Source organism: Ranitomeya variabilis, chromosome 5 (assembly GCF_051348905.1).
Source record: "Ranitomeya variabilis isolate aRanVar5 chromosome 5, aRanVar5.hap1, whole genome shotgun sequence".
NCBI classification, from domain to species: domain Eukaryota; kingdom Metazoa; phylum Chordata; class Amphibia; order Anura; family Dendrobatidae; genus Ranitomeya; species Ranitomeya variabilis.
In genome coordinates, this window is record NC_135236.1 from 402873685 (window position 1) to 402891207 (window position 17523).

Consider the following 17523-nt stretch of genomic DNA (forward strand, 5'->3'; position numbering starts at 1 on the left):
TGGTTACAATCTCATAACCCAGTACTGGACTGGAAAACTATGTCTGTGTTAAGCTGGGGATGTCGGGGGGCTCATGGGGACATACCTTTGGGTTCTATCTCGTCATCTATTCCCTCTGAGATTCCGGCATTTTTGTCGGATTTTGGGGATATTTTTGAAGAGCCTAAAATTGGTTCTCTCCCTCCCCACAGAGAGTGTGATTGCGCCATAGATCTGATTCCAGGCAGTAAATTTCCAAAGGGTCGTTTGTTTAACCTATCTGTACCTGAGCATGCTGCCATGAGAGAGTATGTTAAGGAGTCCCTGGAAAAGGGACATATTCGTCCTTCTTCATCACCTTTAGGAGCTGGGTTTTTCTTTGTCTCTAAAAAGGATGGCTCGCTGAGGCCTTGTATTGATTATCGACTCCTGAATAAAATTACTGTCAAATATCAGTATCCGTTGCCGCTGCTTACTGATTTGTTTGCTCGCATAAGGGGGGCTAAGTGGTTCTCCAAGATTGATCTCCGTGGGGCATATAATTTGGTGCGAATTAAGCAAGGGGATGAGTGGAAAACCGCATTTAATACGCCTGAGGGCCACTTTGAGTATTTGGTAATGCCTTTCGGCCTTTCTAATGCACCTTCAGTTTTTCAGTCCTTTATGCATGATATTTTCCGTGAATATCTGGATAAATTTATGATTGTGTATTTGGACGATATTTTGATTTTTTCTGAGGACTGGGAGTTTCATGTTCAGCAGGTCAGGAGGGTTTTTCAGGTCTTGCGGGAGAATTCTCTGTGTGTAAAGGGTTCTAAGTGTGTTTTTGGGGTTCAAAAGATTTCCTTTTTGGGGTACATTTTTTCCCCTTCTTCTGTTGAGATGGACCCTGTCAAGGTTCGGGCTATTTGTGACTGGACGCAGCCTACTTCTCTAAAGGGTCTTCAGAAGTTCTTGGGCTTTGCTAATTTTTATCGTCGATTTATAACTGGTTTTTCTGGTGTTGCTAAGCCTCTTACGGATTTGACTAAGAAGGGTGCTGATGTGGCCAATTGGTCCTCTGCCGCTGTGGAGGCCTTTCGGGAACTTAAGCGCCGCTTTTCGTCTGCCCCTGTGTTGCGCCAGCCCGATGTCTCTCTCCCCTTTCAGGTTGAGGTCGATGCTTCCGAGATCGGAGCGGGGGCGGTTTTGTCGCAGAAAAGTTCCGATTGCTCAGTGATGAGACCTTGTGCGTTCTTTTCTCGAAAATTTTCTGCCGCCGAAAGAAATTATGATGTCGGTAATCGGGAGCTTTTGGCCATGAAGTGGGCATTTGAGGAGTGGCGTCATTGGCTTGAGGGTGCTAGACATCAGGTGGTGGTTTTGACTGATCACAAGAATCTGATTTATCTTGAGTCTGCCAGGCGCCTGAATCCTAGACAGGCGCGCTGGTCGTTGTTTTTCTCTCGGTTTAATTTTGTGGTCTCATATCTACCAGGTTCTAAGAATGTGAAGGCGGATGCCCTTTCTAGGAGTTTTGAGCCTGATTCCCCTGGTGATTCGGAACCTACAGGTATCCTTAAGGATGGGGTCATATTATCCGCTATTTCCCCAGATCTGCGACGTGCTTTGCAAGAGTTTCAGGCGGATAGACCTGATCGCTGTCCACCTGGTAGACTGTTTGTTCCTGATGATTGGACCAGTAGAGTCATCTCGGAGGTTCATTCTTCTACGCTGGTGGGTCATCCTGGAATTTTTGGTACCAGGGATTTGGTGGCTAGATCCTTCTGGTGGCCATCTCTGTCTCGAGATGTGCGTGTTTTTGTGCAGTCTTGTGATGTGTGTGCTCGGGTCAAGCCTTGTTGTTCTAGGGCTAGCGGGTTGTTGTTGCCCTTGCCTATTCCGAAGAGGCCTTGGACGCACATCTCGATGGACTTTATTTCTGATCTTCCTGTCTCTCAGAGGATGTCTGTTATCTGGGTGGTGTGTGACCGTTTTTCTAAGATGGTTCATTTGGTGCCATTGCCGAAGTTGCCTTCCTCGTCTGAGTTGGTTCCTTTGTTTTTTCAAAATGTGGTTCGCTTGCATGGTATTCCTGAAAATATCGTTTCTGATAGGGGTACCCAGTTCGTTTCTAGATTTTGGCGGGCATTCTGTGCCAGGTTGGGCATTGATTTGTCTTTTTCGTCTGCCTTCCATCCTCAGACTAATGGCCAGACGGAGCGAACTAATCAGACTTTGGAGACGTATTTGAGGTGTTTTGTGTCTGCGGATCAGGATGATTGGGTTGCCTTTTTGCCGTTGGCGGAGTTTGCTCTTAATAATCGGGCTAGTTCGGCCACTTTGGTTTCCCCTTTCTTTTGCAATTCGGGGTTTCATCCCCGTTTTTCTTCTGGTCAGGTGGAGTCTTCGGATTGTCCTGGAGTGGATGCTGTGGTGGATCGGTTGTATCAGATTTGGGAACAAGTGGTGGACAATTTGAATTTGTCCCAGGAGAGGACTCAGCGGTTTGCTAACCGCCAGCGTCGGGTTGGTCCTCGCCTTCGTGTTGGGGACTTGGTGTGGTTGTCTTCCCGTTTTGTCCCAATGAGGGTTTCTTCTCCTAAATTTAAGCCTCGGTTTATCGGTCCCTATAGGATTTTGGAGATTATTAACCCTGTTTCCTTTCGTTTGGACCTCCCGGCATCTTTCGCTATCCATAATGTGTTCCATCGGTCGTTGTTGCGGAGATACGAGGTGCCGGTGGTTCCTTCTGCTGAGCCTCCTGCTCCTGTGCTGGTTTAGGGTGAATTGGAGTACATTATAGAGAAAATCTTGGACTCCCGTATTTCCAGGCGGAGACTCCAGTATCTGGTTAAATGGAAGGGCTATGGTCAGGAAGATAATTCTTGGGTAACTGCCTCTGATGTTCATGCCTCGGATTTGGTTCGTGCCTTTCATAGGGCTCATCCAGGTCGCCCTGGCGGTTCTTGTGAGGGTTCGGTGCCCCCTCCTTAAGGGGGGGGGTACTGTTGTGATCGCTTTTTGGGCTCCCCTAGTGGTGGCTGGTGGTACTGGAGACTTGTGTGTTCTTTTCTGCCTCGCTCTCCTGCTTCCATCAGTTTTGGGAGTTCCCTATTTAGCCTTGCTCTCCAGTCACTTCCTTGCCGGTCATCATTGTAACCTGAGTCATTCAGTTGCATGTTCCTGCTACTAGTCTGCTGATCAGCTAAGTGGACTCTTGTCCTTATTGTTTTGTATTTTTGTCCAGTTTACAGTTTTGTCATTTCCTGTTACTGGAAGCTCTTGTGGACTGAAATTGCCACTCCTGTGTGATGAGTTGACACAGGAGTTTTAAAGTAATTTCAGGATGGGTTTTTGATAGGGTTTTTCAGCTGACCGTGAAGTCCTCTTTTGTATCCTTCCTCTATCTAGTAAGTGGACCTCGCTTTGCTAAATCTACCTTCATACTGTGTATGTCTTTTCCTCTGAACTCACCATTAATATATGTGGGGGCTACTATCATCTTTGGGGAATTTCACTAGAGGTAAGCCAGGTCTGTTCCTTCCTCTTCCAGGCGTAGTTAGTTCTCCGGCTGGCGCGTGGCATTTAGGCAGCCGTAGGAATGCTCCCTGGCTACTGTTAGTTGTGTGGTAGATTTAGGTCACGATCAGCTTGAGTTTCCATCACCCGAGAGCTAGTCTGTAATTTTTGTGTTTCTGATGTTCCCATGCCATTGGGGAATCATGACAGACCCCTTCACAAACAAAGAATTAGCACAAAGAACCTGGAACACCATTCTGACCTGCTTCACATGAGACTCCCAATCATCCGAAAAGACCAAAATATCATCCAAATATACAATAATGAATCTATCCAAATACTTTCGGAAGATGTCATGCATAAAGGACTGAAACACAGATGGAGCATTAGAAAGCCCGAATGGCATCACCAGGTACTCAAAATGGCCGTCGGGCGTATTAAATGCTGTTTTCCATTCATCGCCCTGTTTAATACGCACCAGATTATACGCCCCTCGAAGATCTATCTTGGTGAACCAACTAGCCCCCTTAATCCGAGCAAACAAATCAGACAGTAGAGGCAAAGGGTACTGAAATTTGACCGTGATTTTATTGAGAAGGCGGTAATCTATACAAGGTCTCAGAGAACCGTCCTTCTTGGCCACAAAAAAGAACCCTGCTCCCAACGGTGACAACGACGGGCGAATATGCCCTTTCTCCAAGGACTCCTTTATATAACTCCGCATAGCGGCGTGTTCTGGCACAGATAAATTGAAAAGTCGTCCCTTAGGAAATTTACTACCAGGAATCAAATTAATAGCACAATCACAATCCCTATGAGGAGGTAGGGCACTGGATTTGGGCTCATCGAATACATCTCGGTAATCCGACAAAAACTCAGGGACTTCAGAAGGAGTAGAAGGAGAAATTGACAACAACGGAACGTCACCATGTACCCCTTGACAACCCCAATTGGACACGGACATTGATATCCAATCCAATACTGGTTTATGGACCTGTAGCCATGGCAAACCCAACACGACCACATCATGCAAATTATGCAACACCAAAAAGCGAACATCTTCCTGACGTGCAGGAGCCATGCACATGGTCAACTGAGTCCAGTACTGAGGCTTATTCTTGGCCAAAGGCGAAGCATCAATTCCCCTTAATGGAATAGGATACTGCAAGGGCTCCAAGAAAAAACCACAGCGCCTGGCAAACTCTAAGTCCATCAAATTCAGGGCAGCGCCTGAGTCCACAAATGCCATAACAGAGTAGGACGACAAAGAGCAAATCAGAGTAACGGACAAAAGAAATTTAGGCTGTACAGTACCAATGGTGATGGACCTAGCGAACCGCTTAGTGCGCTTTGGACAATCAGAGATAGCATGAGTGGGGTCGCCACAGTAAAAACACAGCCCATTCTGACGTCTGTGTTCTTGCCGTTCAGCTCTGGTCAAAGTCCTATCACATTGTATAGGCTCAGGCCTCTGCTCAGAGGACACCGCCAAATGGCGCACAACCTTGCGTTCACGCAAGCGCCGATCGATCTGAATGGCCAAGGACATTGATTCATTCAGACCAACAGGCGTGGGGAATCCCACCATAACATCCTTAAGGGCTTCAGAAAGACCTTTTCTGAAAATTGCTGCAAGGGCACACTCATTCCATTGAGTAAGCACAGACCACTTTCTAAACTTCTGGCAATATACCTCCGCTTCAATCTGACCTTGACACAAAGCCAGCAAGATTTTCTCTGCCTGATCCACAGAGTTAGGTTCGTCATAAAGCAATCCAAGCGCCAGAAAAAACGCATCTACATTAAGCAATGCAGGATCTCCTGGCGCAAGGGAGAATGCCCAGTCTTGTGGGTCACCACATAACAAGGAAATAATGATTTTTACTTGCTGAATGGGGTCACCAGAGGAGCGGGGTTTCAAAGCAAGAAACAGTTTACAATTATTTTTGAAATTCAGAAATTTAGATCTATCTCCAAAAAACAAATCAGGAATTGGAATTCTAGGCTCTGACATAGGATTCTGAACTACATAATCTTGAATGCTTTGTACCCTCGCAGTGAGGTGATCAACACAAGAGGACAGACCTTGAATGTCCATATCTACACCTGAGTCCTGAACCACCCAGAGGTTAAGGGGAAAAGAAAGACAAAACACACTGCAGGGAAAAAAAATGGTCTCAGAACTTCTCTTATCCCTCTATTGAGATGCATTAACACTTTGTGGGCCAGCTGTACTGTTATGGACCTGGTGGTTAGGTGCACCTGGAATGACCTGATGGTTAAAGTAGAAGACAGGACGAGCTCTGGGAAGTGGGAACTCTGCTGACCGCAAATCCTAATCCTATAACACACACAATAGAAATAGCTGTGGAGCGTACCTAACTCTCCCTAGACGCCTCTTCACAGCTTAAGAGCTAACTACCCCTAAAGATAGGAAAATAAGCCTTACCTTGCCTCAGAGAAAATTCCCCAAAGGTAAAGGCAGCCCCCCACATATATTAACTGTGAGTTAAGAGGAAAGTCACAAACACAGGGATGAAACAGGTTTCAGCAAAGGAGGCCAGACTTACTAGATAGACTGAGGATAGGAAAGGGATCTATGCGGTCAGCACAAAAAACTACAAAAAGCCACGCAGAGTGTGCAAAAAGACCCCCGCACCGACTCACGGTGCGGAGGTGCCACTCTGCAACCCAGAGCTTCCAGCTAGCAAGGCAATATCATGTTAGCAAGCTGGACAAGAACTTAGCAAGTACTAAGAAATATATTCAGTACACAATGAACAACAAATGAACTAGCAGGGACTTAGCTTCTGCAGGAGTAGACAGGTCATCAGAAAGATCCGAGAGAGATCTGAACCAGTGCTAATACATTGACAGCTGGCATGGAGTAATGATCTGAGTGGAGTTAAATAGAGAAGCCAACCCAGCCGCAAACGAGGGCAGCTGAGGAAGCAACCTCAGAACCAGCAGTTCCACTCACAGCCACCAGAGGGAGTCCACGGACAGAACTCGCCGAAGTATCATTCATGACCACAGGAGGGAGTTCAAGAACGGAATTCACAACACTTCCCTCTCTATCTCCCCCTGTTGGAGGTTGTGCTATACTGAACTGCAGCAGCACAACATTATAGCTGACCTCACCATCAGGATACCTGGGAGCTAAATAGCAAACCTGAGCCCAGAATGAGGCAGAGCAAAGTTAACCCTTGACATGATCTGCCCAGAAAAAGAGCAGACAGGACTAAACCCTGAAATGGATCATGACATCCACAGAATTAAAAAAATAAATAAATAAAACTCATGAAATAGGCCTGGAAAGAAATGATGGTACCCCTGAAAATAATGTGACAAAAGGGACATGTTGAATCAAGCTATGTCCACTAACTAGCATCACGGGTGTCTATAATCTTGGAATCAGTGAGTGGGCCTGTATGTAGGGCTACAGATATTCACTGTGCTGTTTGGTGACATGGTGTGTATCACACTCAACATGGACCAGAGGCAGCGAAGGAAAGAGTTGTCTCAGGAGATTAGAAAGAAAATTATAGACAAACATGTTAAAGGGAACTTGTCACCCCCCCAGGGCATTTTTAAGTAAAAGAGCCACCTTCAGCAGCACTAAGGCTGCATTCTGTGAAGGTGGCTCTTATGTTTCTGATCCCCAGTAACACTGAAATATTAACTTTTTCTAAATGGCACCCCATACCTGTATTGAGTCCCAGAGGTATGGTGTCTCCCCCTGTTTCAGCCACCTCTCAGCTGTCCATCATCCAGCTCTTGCGTCTGTGTGCTGCCTCCTGTGTTGCTAATAGATGCCCGGCGCCTGCCTCTATCTCCCTCCTCCTCTTTCTCTTTCCTCTCTCGGCAGCGTCTGATGAGCTAACCTGCCAGTGAACTGCGTGTGGGGAGCTCAGCTCATCAGATGCTGCCGAGGGAGGAAAGAGAAAGAGGAGGAGGTAGATGGGGGCAGGCGCCGGGCATGTATCAGCCACACAGGAGGCAGCACACAGACGCAAGAGGGGGGTGATGGACAGCTGGGAGGCGTCTGAAACAGGGGGAGACAGTTTCAGAAACCACTTGTCCCCAGGCACAGTATGTTTAAAACAAAGAATAAAAAAATAAACTCTTCTATACTCACTCTCCCTCAGTCAAGCACTGAATCTACACTGCTCCTCTTGATTGTCTGCAGTGCAAACATCACAACCACACTGCTTTTCCATAGTTGACAGCACAAGCTGCTCAGAGCTGCTGAGCTCATTGATTGGCTGCAGTGCTGTCAATGTTAGCACTACAGGGAGTAACAAACTGCACGTGGGCACAGAGGTTTTCTTAAAATGAAAAACCCTTTAATATCTCACTTGTGTGAAGACTGACAATGTATTTTGCTTTTTAAATACAGTACAAAGAAAATGTATCTGGTAGTAGTAGGAATACCTACACTATATGGTTATAGAACATGATATTTGGCTTGGGTTACTTTAAAAATGTATTTCCTAATCTAATTCTTTTAGAAAGAAATGACAAGTTCCCTTGCCATACTTACAGTTATATTGTAATTTATATGATTTTTATTTTTTCTCTGGCAGAACATCAGTGGCAGTGATTTAGCTGTAATGTTTCAATTCCTGACTTAGAAAAATAATTTTAGTGATTTCTCTCCGCTTCTGCAGATAGTCTTGTGATGACTATATTTCACAACTATTGTTAAAAGATAACTCCCTGAAAGAGCAACTTATGGCTGAAATATGACTAGAGCCACAAGCGGTCTCAAATACCATCATAGCAAAGTCAGAAACTGGATGGAAGGTTGTACAATATGTGAAGACAATCTGTTGTTGTTCTTCTCCATAAAGTGGTATTGTCGCTGTGATAGACACACATTTGTTGAAGTAATATCTGACAATGTGAAAATAAAATTAAATCATAGCTGTGCTATGCTAGAGGACTGGAATCTCAGTTAAGAAACTATACGTTCACAGTAAATTTCAAATGTATATTAGAAAATGTGCTTATTGAAGTCATTTATTAAAGGGAACCTGTCTGCTATGGCCATATGAGGGCTTGTTTTCTGTGTGACGAATTGTACTTTTGCATGACACCCTTCACACTGACACATAGTGTACTGGAGAACAGAAAAAAAATTCTGAGTGCTGTAAAATTGCAAAAAAAAATGCAATTCTAAAATGTTTTTTTTTTTTTTTTAATCATATTCACTACATAGTAATATTGACCTGGCAATATGACTCCTTATGTCAGTGCAAGGAAGAAGATACCAAAACTGTATAGTTATTTTTTCTTTTATTTAATTGGTGAAAAACAATACTGAAAAATGTCCCCAATTTTTTTTTCTCTTTTGTTGCCATTTTTTGTGACCCATAACGTTCTCATTTTTCGGGATCTGGGGTTGTGTGAAAGATTATTTGTTGCATCTTGAGCTGAAATTTTTACTGATACGGTGGCACAGTGGTTAGCACAGCAGCCTTGCAGCGCTGGGGTCCTGGGTTCAAATCCAACCAAGAACAACATCTGCAAGGAGTTTGTATGTTCTCCCCGTGTTTGTGTGGATTTCCTCCGGGTTCTCTGGTTTCCTCCAGCTCCCCAAAGACATACAGATAGGGAATCTAGATTGTGCGCCCCAATGGGGAAATTGATGATAATGTCTGTAAAGCGCTGCAGAATTAATGGTTCTACATAATTGAGTAAAATGAATTATATTATTTTGGGGAATATACAATGTTTTTATCACCTCTTACTGCATTTTATTGCATTGTTGAAGTAACCAAAAAACCAAAAAACAACATTCTGGGGTTTTGATTTTTTTCTCATTGGATTAATTTATTTGATATTTTGATAAACCAGAGATTTCTGGATGCAGCAATACCAAATATGTTTTTTTATTGTTTTATTTTGATGGAGCAAAGGGGGTGATCTTAACTTGTCTTTTATTTTTTAAATATTTTGTAAAACTTTTTTTTACCTTTCTCTGCATTTTAAGGGAATCTGTCATCAGGTTTTTCCTATATAATCTGAAGACAGCATGAGGTATGGGTTAACAGAGATGCCATGTTGTGTTTGTTTACAATGATTGTATTAGCACCAGTAGCTTATCATTGCTGTGACTAGCTAGTCCTGTGAGCCTTGGTCCAACACGCAGCCTCCTGTGATAAGCAGTTCACTGTCTATGGACTTTGTAATTACATATCCTGGTGTGGGCAGAGTTAGCTTCCTCAGCTTTGCTGCATTGCTAAATATAAAAACTCTGATTAAGTAATAATAACTGCCCCTAGTAATCTCAGTGACGCATTCTCTTTACCTACATCAGGCTGCTCTCAGATGAGATAGCAATATCTACTTCCAGGTTTGAATTAATAGATGCCTTAGGAGACTTGAAGCTGCAATCGTCCTATTGCTTGTGCTATACATATAAGAAGTCACAATCTCCTTTGAATGATGATGGCTTTGGCAGACCATCAGCTTTCATGACAACCTATTGGTGCCCTGCGATCACAGGCGTGCCAGTGGGCGGGATCAATGATGTACTTCCTGTCTGCATGTTAAATGCTGCTGTCAATGATTGACAGCGGCATTTAACTGGTTAATAGCTACAGGTGGATCTCCAATCCATCTGCAGCTGTTTGAAGTACTTAACGACTGATTACATCATCCATCAAGTGCAGGGTAAAATGCAGGCTCAATGTGTGAGCCCTCATCAAAGTCAGGGACATGGCCAATGATGTACTAGTACGTCAACTGTTGTGAAGGGGTTACATAATAACAGCAATCAACAATGGTGTTTCTAATGTAGGGTCCATGCCTCCAGTCTTATACTCACCTTCCATCATATTCACTTTTTTTCAGCGTCCCTCTGGTCCGTGGCACCATCTTGAGATTGCAACTTCTGACTGGCCAGAAGTCAGAAATTACATCAGAAGCTCTCAGTACAAGTGTATGAAAGATAATAGCCAGAACAAGACTCTCATAGACTTGTATTGAGTTAAAACACTGGAGTAATCCAAAGGTCACAAACTGCCAGAGACCGAGGAGAGCGGCAATGATAAAAGCTGAAGATTGTGGCAGGCAAATATATGACTAGAGTTAGTGGCCTCAGATTAGAAGCAGAACTCCAGTGGTGAAATAAAAAACAAACACTGGAGTGGTGCATTAATAATACACACTGAATGTTATATAATAGATATTCAGATGCCTATAGTCTGCCATTGTTCTCGGCAGCGCAAGTCCTTTTTACACAGGGCATCACGCAGCCAGGAGCAATGATGTTTTGGGATGCGCAAATGTACGATTGTTTTGCTTGTTTGTAGGGTGATTTCAGCCTGCTTAAACTACAAGGATATCGAATGTTAATTTACCCTTAGCCCCTCATAGCTTACAGAAAATAAGGTAGGTAAATAGAAATATACAATAAATGCTAGTTCATGTCCATTAGTTTGTTAACTGTGATGTGCTTCATGGGTATGTGTGATCAGAAAACAACCTTTTGTTTTAATTAGATTTTTGAGTTAAATGTTTCTTTTTTTACATTTTTGGCAATGTTTTTTAATCATTTCACAATCTGTATTAAAATAATCAATACAAAAAAGAAATCTTGCAATGTTCACAATGGCCATTAAGGCCATTTTACGGTAAGGTATTTTACGGCCGTAATATGGAGAAATGTTCCCAAAATAGTGATCCGTAGGCAGGGTGTGTCAGCGTATTTTGCGCATGGCATCCTCCGTATGTAATCCGTATGGCATCCGTACTGCGATATTTTCTCGCAGGCTTGCAAAACCGACATCTAATGGATTTATGTGCTCAAATGTTCGGGAAAACATATATACAGCATATATATATATATATATGTCATTGAGACACATATATATATAGTCTGTATTTATATTTACTTCAGCGCGATATCTGTGAAAAGCCGGTAATTCAATTGCCGGCTTTTCATTTTCTCCTTCACAAACCCGACATGATATGAGACATGGTTTACATACAGTAAACCATCTCATATCCCCATTTTTTTTGCATATTCCACACTACTAATGTTAGTAGTGTGTGTATGCAAAATTTGGGCGCTGTAGCTGCTAAAATAAAGGGTTAAATAGCGGAAAAAATTGGCGTGGGCTCCCGCGCAATTTTCTCCGCCAGAGTGGTAAAGCCAGTGACTGACGGCAGATATTAATAGCCAGGAGAGGGTCCATGGTTATTGGCCCCCCGTGGCTAAAAACATCTGCCCCCAGCCACCCCAGAAAAGGCACATCTGGAAGATGCGCCTATTCTGGCACTTGGCCACTCTCTTCCCACTCCCTGTAGCGGTGGGATATGGGGTAATGAAGGGTTAATGCCACCTTGCTATTGTAAGGTGACATTAAGCCAGATTAATAATGGAGAGGTGTCAATTATGACACCTATCCATTATTAATCCAATCGTATGAAAGGGTTAAAAAACACACACACACACATGATTTAAAAGTATTTTAATGAAATAAACACAGCGGTTGTTTTAATATTTTATTGCTCTCTCAATCCATTTGCTGACCCTCGCTTGGCAAAACAATAAATGCACAAGATACATACCCTCTGTTGAACCATCACGTCCCACGAGGTAATCCATCTGAAGGGGTTAAAATAATTTACAAGCAGGAGCCCTGCAAATGCAGCTGTGCTCGTGCTTGTAATTCCCCGGCGAATGAAGGAAATGTAGGTCATTGACCTACATTTCCTTCAGTCGTGGTGATGCGCCCCCTGGTGGATGTCCTCATATGACCTGGAGCGTGGGAAAAAGTTCCCAGGCTGCAGTTCATGAGAACATCCAGCAGGGGCGCATCACTGCGACTGAATGTAAGTATAGATCACTCTGCTTTCCTTTCAGCACCCGGGGATTACAGGCACGAGCGAGTGGTTTAGCGCAGCTCATGCCTGTAATATTAGTTAACCCCTTCAGATGGATTACCTCGTGGGACGTGATAGGACATCAGAAGGTATGTATATTGTGTGTTTATTATTTTGCCAAGCGAGGGTGTTGCTGATGGATTGAGAGAGCAATAAATTATTAAAACAACCTGTTTGTTTCTTTCATTAAAATACTTTTAATAACGTGTGTGGGTGTTTTTTAACCCTTTCAGACAAATGGATTAATAATGGATAGGTATCATAATTGACGCCTCTCCATTAGTAATCTGGCTTAATGTCACCTTAGAATAGCAAGGTGGCATTAACCCTTCATTACCCCATATCCCACCGCTACAGGGAGTGGGAAGAGAGTGGCCAAGTTCCAGAATAGGCGCATCTTCCAGATGTGCCTTTTCTGCGGTGGCTGGGGGCAGATGTTTTTAGCCACAGGGGGGCCAATAACCATGGACCCTCTCCTGGCTATTAATATCTGCCGTCAGTCACTGGCTTTACCGCTCTGGTGGAGAAAATTGCGCGGGAGCCCACGCCAATTTTTTCCGCCATTTAACCTTTTATTTTAGCAGCTCCAGCGCTGAAATTTTGCATACACACACTACTAACATTAGTAGTGTGGAATATGCAAAAAAAAAAGGGGATATGAGATGGTTTACTGTATGTAAACCATGTCTCATATCCTGTCGGGTTTAGGCAGGAGAAATGAAAAGCCGGCAATTGAATTACTGACTTTTCACTAACACCGCTGCGTATTTCTCGCAAGTCACACTGCTGGTCCGTGTGGAATCCGTATTTTTCTCGCCCCCATAGACTTTCATTGGCGATTTTTTTGCGCAATACGCTGACAAACGCAGCATGCTGCGATTTTGTACGGCCGTAGAACGCCGTATATTACGGATCCGTAATATACGGCTGATAGGACTAGACCCATTGAGAATCATTGTGCCGTATGTTATGCGAGTTTTACGCACGTAGTTTCTGCGCTCTTACGTCCGTAAAACTCGCATGTGTGACGGCGGCCTTATAGTGATGTTGTTTCCAACAGCTCCCACTGGGGGAGTAAATGAAGGATTAAGTAGCAACACTCAGTCCCGAAACAAGTCCTGAAACAAAGTTCCAAAAACACAGTTCTTACCAGAAGGAGTGAACCGAGGGTTAAGTTCCAAGTCAGCAGACTAATGATAACCTAGAGAGTGTAGCTTACAAATGCAGGAAATGTCCAGAGCCAGAAGTAGAGACACACTCAGAACCAGCAGCTGAGCTGAAGGAGAACAGAATCAGAATACTCCAGCAAAGAGGCTGACACCTGACCCGGGTTTTAAACAAACGAACAGGAAGTAGGGCAGACAAAAACAGCAAACTCCATCTTAACAAAGGGCAAAATCATTCACAAGGTGACTTAGAAAACCCGGAATACTGACACTACCTGTCATTGAATTAGTGCCTGAAATAATCCCCAGTGGCCAGAATAAAAAAATCAAGAGTATTGATTTTTTTTTATGAAAATCATACTATAAAATGATACTGACAATTAAAAAACAAGTGACAGAAAAATCTGATTTAAACAATAGATCATTTGCTTATAATACACCTCCTTTAATGGGATTTTCCATTACTCAGACTATCCCTTCTCACACACTGTTTCCCCTACAGTTATTGAGAAGGTATTGTCCGAGTAGTGGAAAACCCCTTTAAGGAGAAAGTGTATTTTCTTACTGTACAGTCAATGCAGATGATTGGTGCCTACTGAACAAAGTTGTTCTCTCCCTCTCCTTCTCCATGAGCCTCATTGCGGCTACTTGTATTATTTGCAGTGCTTATTTTTTGCGTGCCGAGCTGGCATTTTTAATGATACCATTTTGGTGCAGATACGTTCTTTTGATCGTCGGTTATTGCATTTTAATGCAATGTCGCGGTGACCCAAAAAACGTAATTCTGGCGTTTCGATTTTTTTTCTCTAAGCCATTTAGTGATCAGGTTAATGCTTTTTTTATTGATAGATCGGGCGATTCTGAATGCGGTGATACCAAATATGTGTAGGTTTGATTTTTTTTCATTGATTTATTTTGAATGGGGCGAAAGGGGGGTGATTTAATCTTTTAGATTTTTTTTATTTTTTTCACTTTTTTTAACTTTTTTTTTTTTTACTTTTGCCATGCTTTAATAGCCTCCATGGGAGGCTAGAAGCTGGCACCACTTGATCGGCTCTGCTACATAGCAGCGATCATCAGATCGCTGCTATGCAGCAGAAATTCAGGCTTGCTATGAGCGCCGATCACAGGGTGGCGCTCACAGCTAGCGGGGATCAGTAACAATAGAGGTCTCAAGGACCTCTATGGTTACACTGCAGAATCATCGCTGACCCCCGATCATGTGACGGGGGACGGCGATGCGCTCATTTCCGGCCAGTTAAATGCTGCTGTCAGCATTTAACTAGTTAATAGCAGCGGGTGAATCGCGATTTCACCCACCGCTGTTCAAAACAGCTGACATGTCCCGGCTTTGATGCGGGCTCACCGCCGGAGCCCTGCATCAAAGTGGGGGATCTGACCTCAGACGTACTATCCCGTCCGAGGTCAGAAAGGGTTTAAAATGCAATCAAAAGTATTTGTATGCCAAAAAAATAGTATTTCAACAAGTGCTGAAGTATATACAGATCATTTCAATCTATACTGCTCAGGTAAAATACTGAATAAAGCATATGATAATTAAAACAAGTAATACTACAGTACAAGGAATTTTTAGAAAGATATTCTTAAATATATTTTAATATACCATTTATTTTAATTCCTTACAGGAAATTGAACTTTGTCGGCTAAACAATAAGGACAGACTTGGTCTAACAGTCTGCTACAGGACAGATGATGAAGAAGATACTGGGATATATGTTAGTGAGGTAAAAATCTGAACATAAGCAAAGCATGATACATGGAAAATGGAATAATAGGAAAGCATAGTTTACAGGTTAAAGGGAATCTGTCACATGAAAAAACACTGTTAACCTGCAGATATGGGGTTAACCTGCAGGTTAATAGCATTCCGAACCTGTCCAGTATCGGCACTGCTGGGAGGAAATTAACTTCGTTCTTCTGTGTCCAGTCACGGGGGTTTCACTGACACAGGTTCAATCACCTATCTGGGTATAGAGAGCAGTGACTGTATCAATATCCTCGGCACTGACTGACAGAAACTCAGCATTAGGTTTGGCTGTCAGTGCCGGGGGCGTGCTTACAGCCACTGCTCTCTATTCTCAGAGCAGTGACTAAACCCACACCGGCGCCAATCTTATAAAAAGAGAGACATGGCCATGCGTTCGTTTACCTCTCCATTCACTATGCACCTTGATGCAACAATCTCACACTGTATTCACACATCTGTGTAATTAGTGGACGGACAGCGAGTCTCCAAATCTGAACTTAATAGTCTCAAAGATGCAGTGGAGAAAATAAGTATTTGATACACTGCTGATTTTGCAACTTTTCCCACCTAGAAAGAATGGAGAGGTCTGTAATTTTTATGGTAGGTACACTTCAACAGTTAGAATCTTAAAAAAAATATCCAGAAAATTACATTGTGTTATTTTTACATAATTAATTTGCATTATATTGCATGAAATAAGTTTTTGATATAATATAAAAACAGAACTTAATATTGGTACAGAAACCTTTGTTTGCAATTATAGAGGTCAGACATTTCCTCTAGTTCTTGACTAAGTTTGCACACACTGCAGCAGGGATTTTGGCCCACAACTCATACTGATCTTCTCCAGATGTTTCAGGTTTTGGGGCTGTCACTGGGCAACATTGGGTTTCAGCTCCCTTCAAACATTTTATATTTGGTTCAGGCCTGCAGACTGGCTAAGCCACTCCAGGAACTTTAAATGCTTCTTATGAGGCCACGTCTTAGTTGCCCTGGCTGTGTGTTTCAGGTCATTGTCATGCTGGAAGACCCAGCCATGACCCTTCTTCAATGCTGTTGCTGAGGGAAGGCGGTTGATGGCCAAAATCTCATGATACATGACTATCAATCCTCCCTTCAATACGGTGCAGTCATCTGGTCTTCTTTGCAGAAAATTACCCCCAAAGTATGATGTTTCCTCCACCATGCTTCACAGTTGAGACAATGTTCTTGGAGTTGTACTAATCCTTCTTCCTCCAAACATGGCTAGTAGAATTGATACCAAAAAGTTCTATTTTGGTCTGATTTGAACATATGACCTTCTACCATGCCTCTGTGATGCTAGTCACTTCTCACAGCCATGATTGAGTGGTCAAGGAGTCCAAGGTCAGGATGGTACGTCATAAACAGAAGGAAGAGACAAAAGCATAGTAGGGTAACATTCTGAGTTCAGAATACTGGAAGGTTAATGGATTAGAGCTGGAGGGGTTAAACCGGCGGATGGTCAGGCAACAGATCAAGCATACAGAACTCAAGGCACAGGAAAGTATAAACTTCACAAGCTGAATGTACTTCTGGCAGAGTTCTGGGAGACACAGCTCAGTTAAGAAGTATGACAATTACATGAAATAATGAACACCTGGAGACAGCTCACTCCTCACAGTCTCAGATTGGAAAGTCAACCTGTCAACCAACACACTGACAGCTCAGCACAACCCTGTACCAGATTGGATGGCCAAGCTGTTAAAGTACTGACAGCTTCAGCACACCCATATACCAGATTGGACAGCCGATCTGTCAGTAACTGCATCCCAGACACACTGAAGGGTGGAACCATGACAGCCTCCTCTGGATCATCCAGGTATTCATTGGCAAACTTCAAATAAACCAGTACATGTGCTGGCATGAGCAGGGGGGCTTTACGTGCTCTGCAGGATTTCAATCCATGACGGCGTAGTGTGTTACTAATGATAATGTTTGAGACTGTGGTTCCAGCTCTCTTCAGGTCATTGATCAGGTCTTCCCATGTAGTTCTGGGCTGATTCCTGTTCTTTCTCAGAATTATCCTTACCCCGCGAGGTGAGATCTTGCATGGAGTCCCAGACCGAGGAAAATTGACAGTCATCTCCTGTTTCATCCACTTGTTAATAATTGCACCAACAGTTGTTACCTTCTCACCAAGCTGCTTGCCTATTGTCCTGTAGCCCATCCCAGCCTTGTGCAGGTCTACAATTT

General features: G+C 43.3%; 1 protein-coding gene across 2 annotated transcripts in view; it reads left to right on the forward strand.

Annotated features, from left to right (window-relative positions):
- The window catches only part of PDZRN4 (PDZ domain containing ring finger 4), a 341312-nt gene that overhangs the window by 256215 nt on the left and 67574 nt on the right, over positions 1-17523 (forward strand). Inside the window, exon 4 of one of the 2 annotated variants that reach the window (XM_077265111.1) lies at positions 15188-15286. The exons of the other annotated variant lie outside the window; for it this stretch is intronic. Coding sequence (XP_077121226.1) covers positions 15188-15286 — 99 coding nt within the window. The remainder of the gene's footprint in view (positions 1-15187; positions 15287-17523) is intronic. 2 annotated transcript variants of the gene reach the window in all.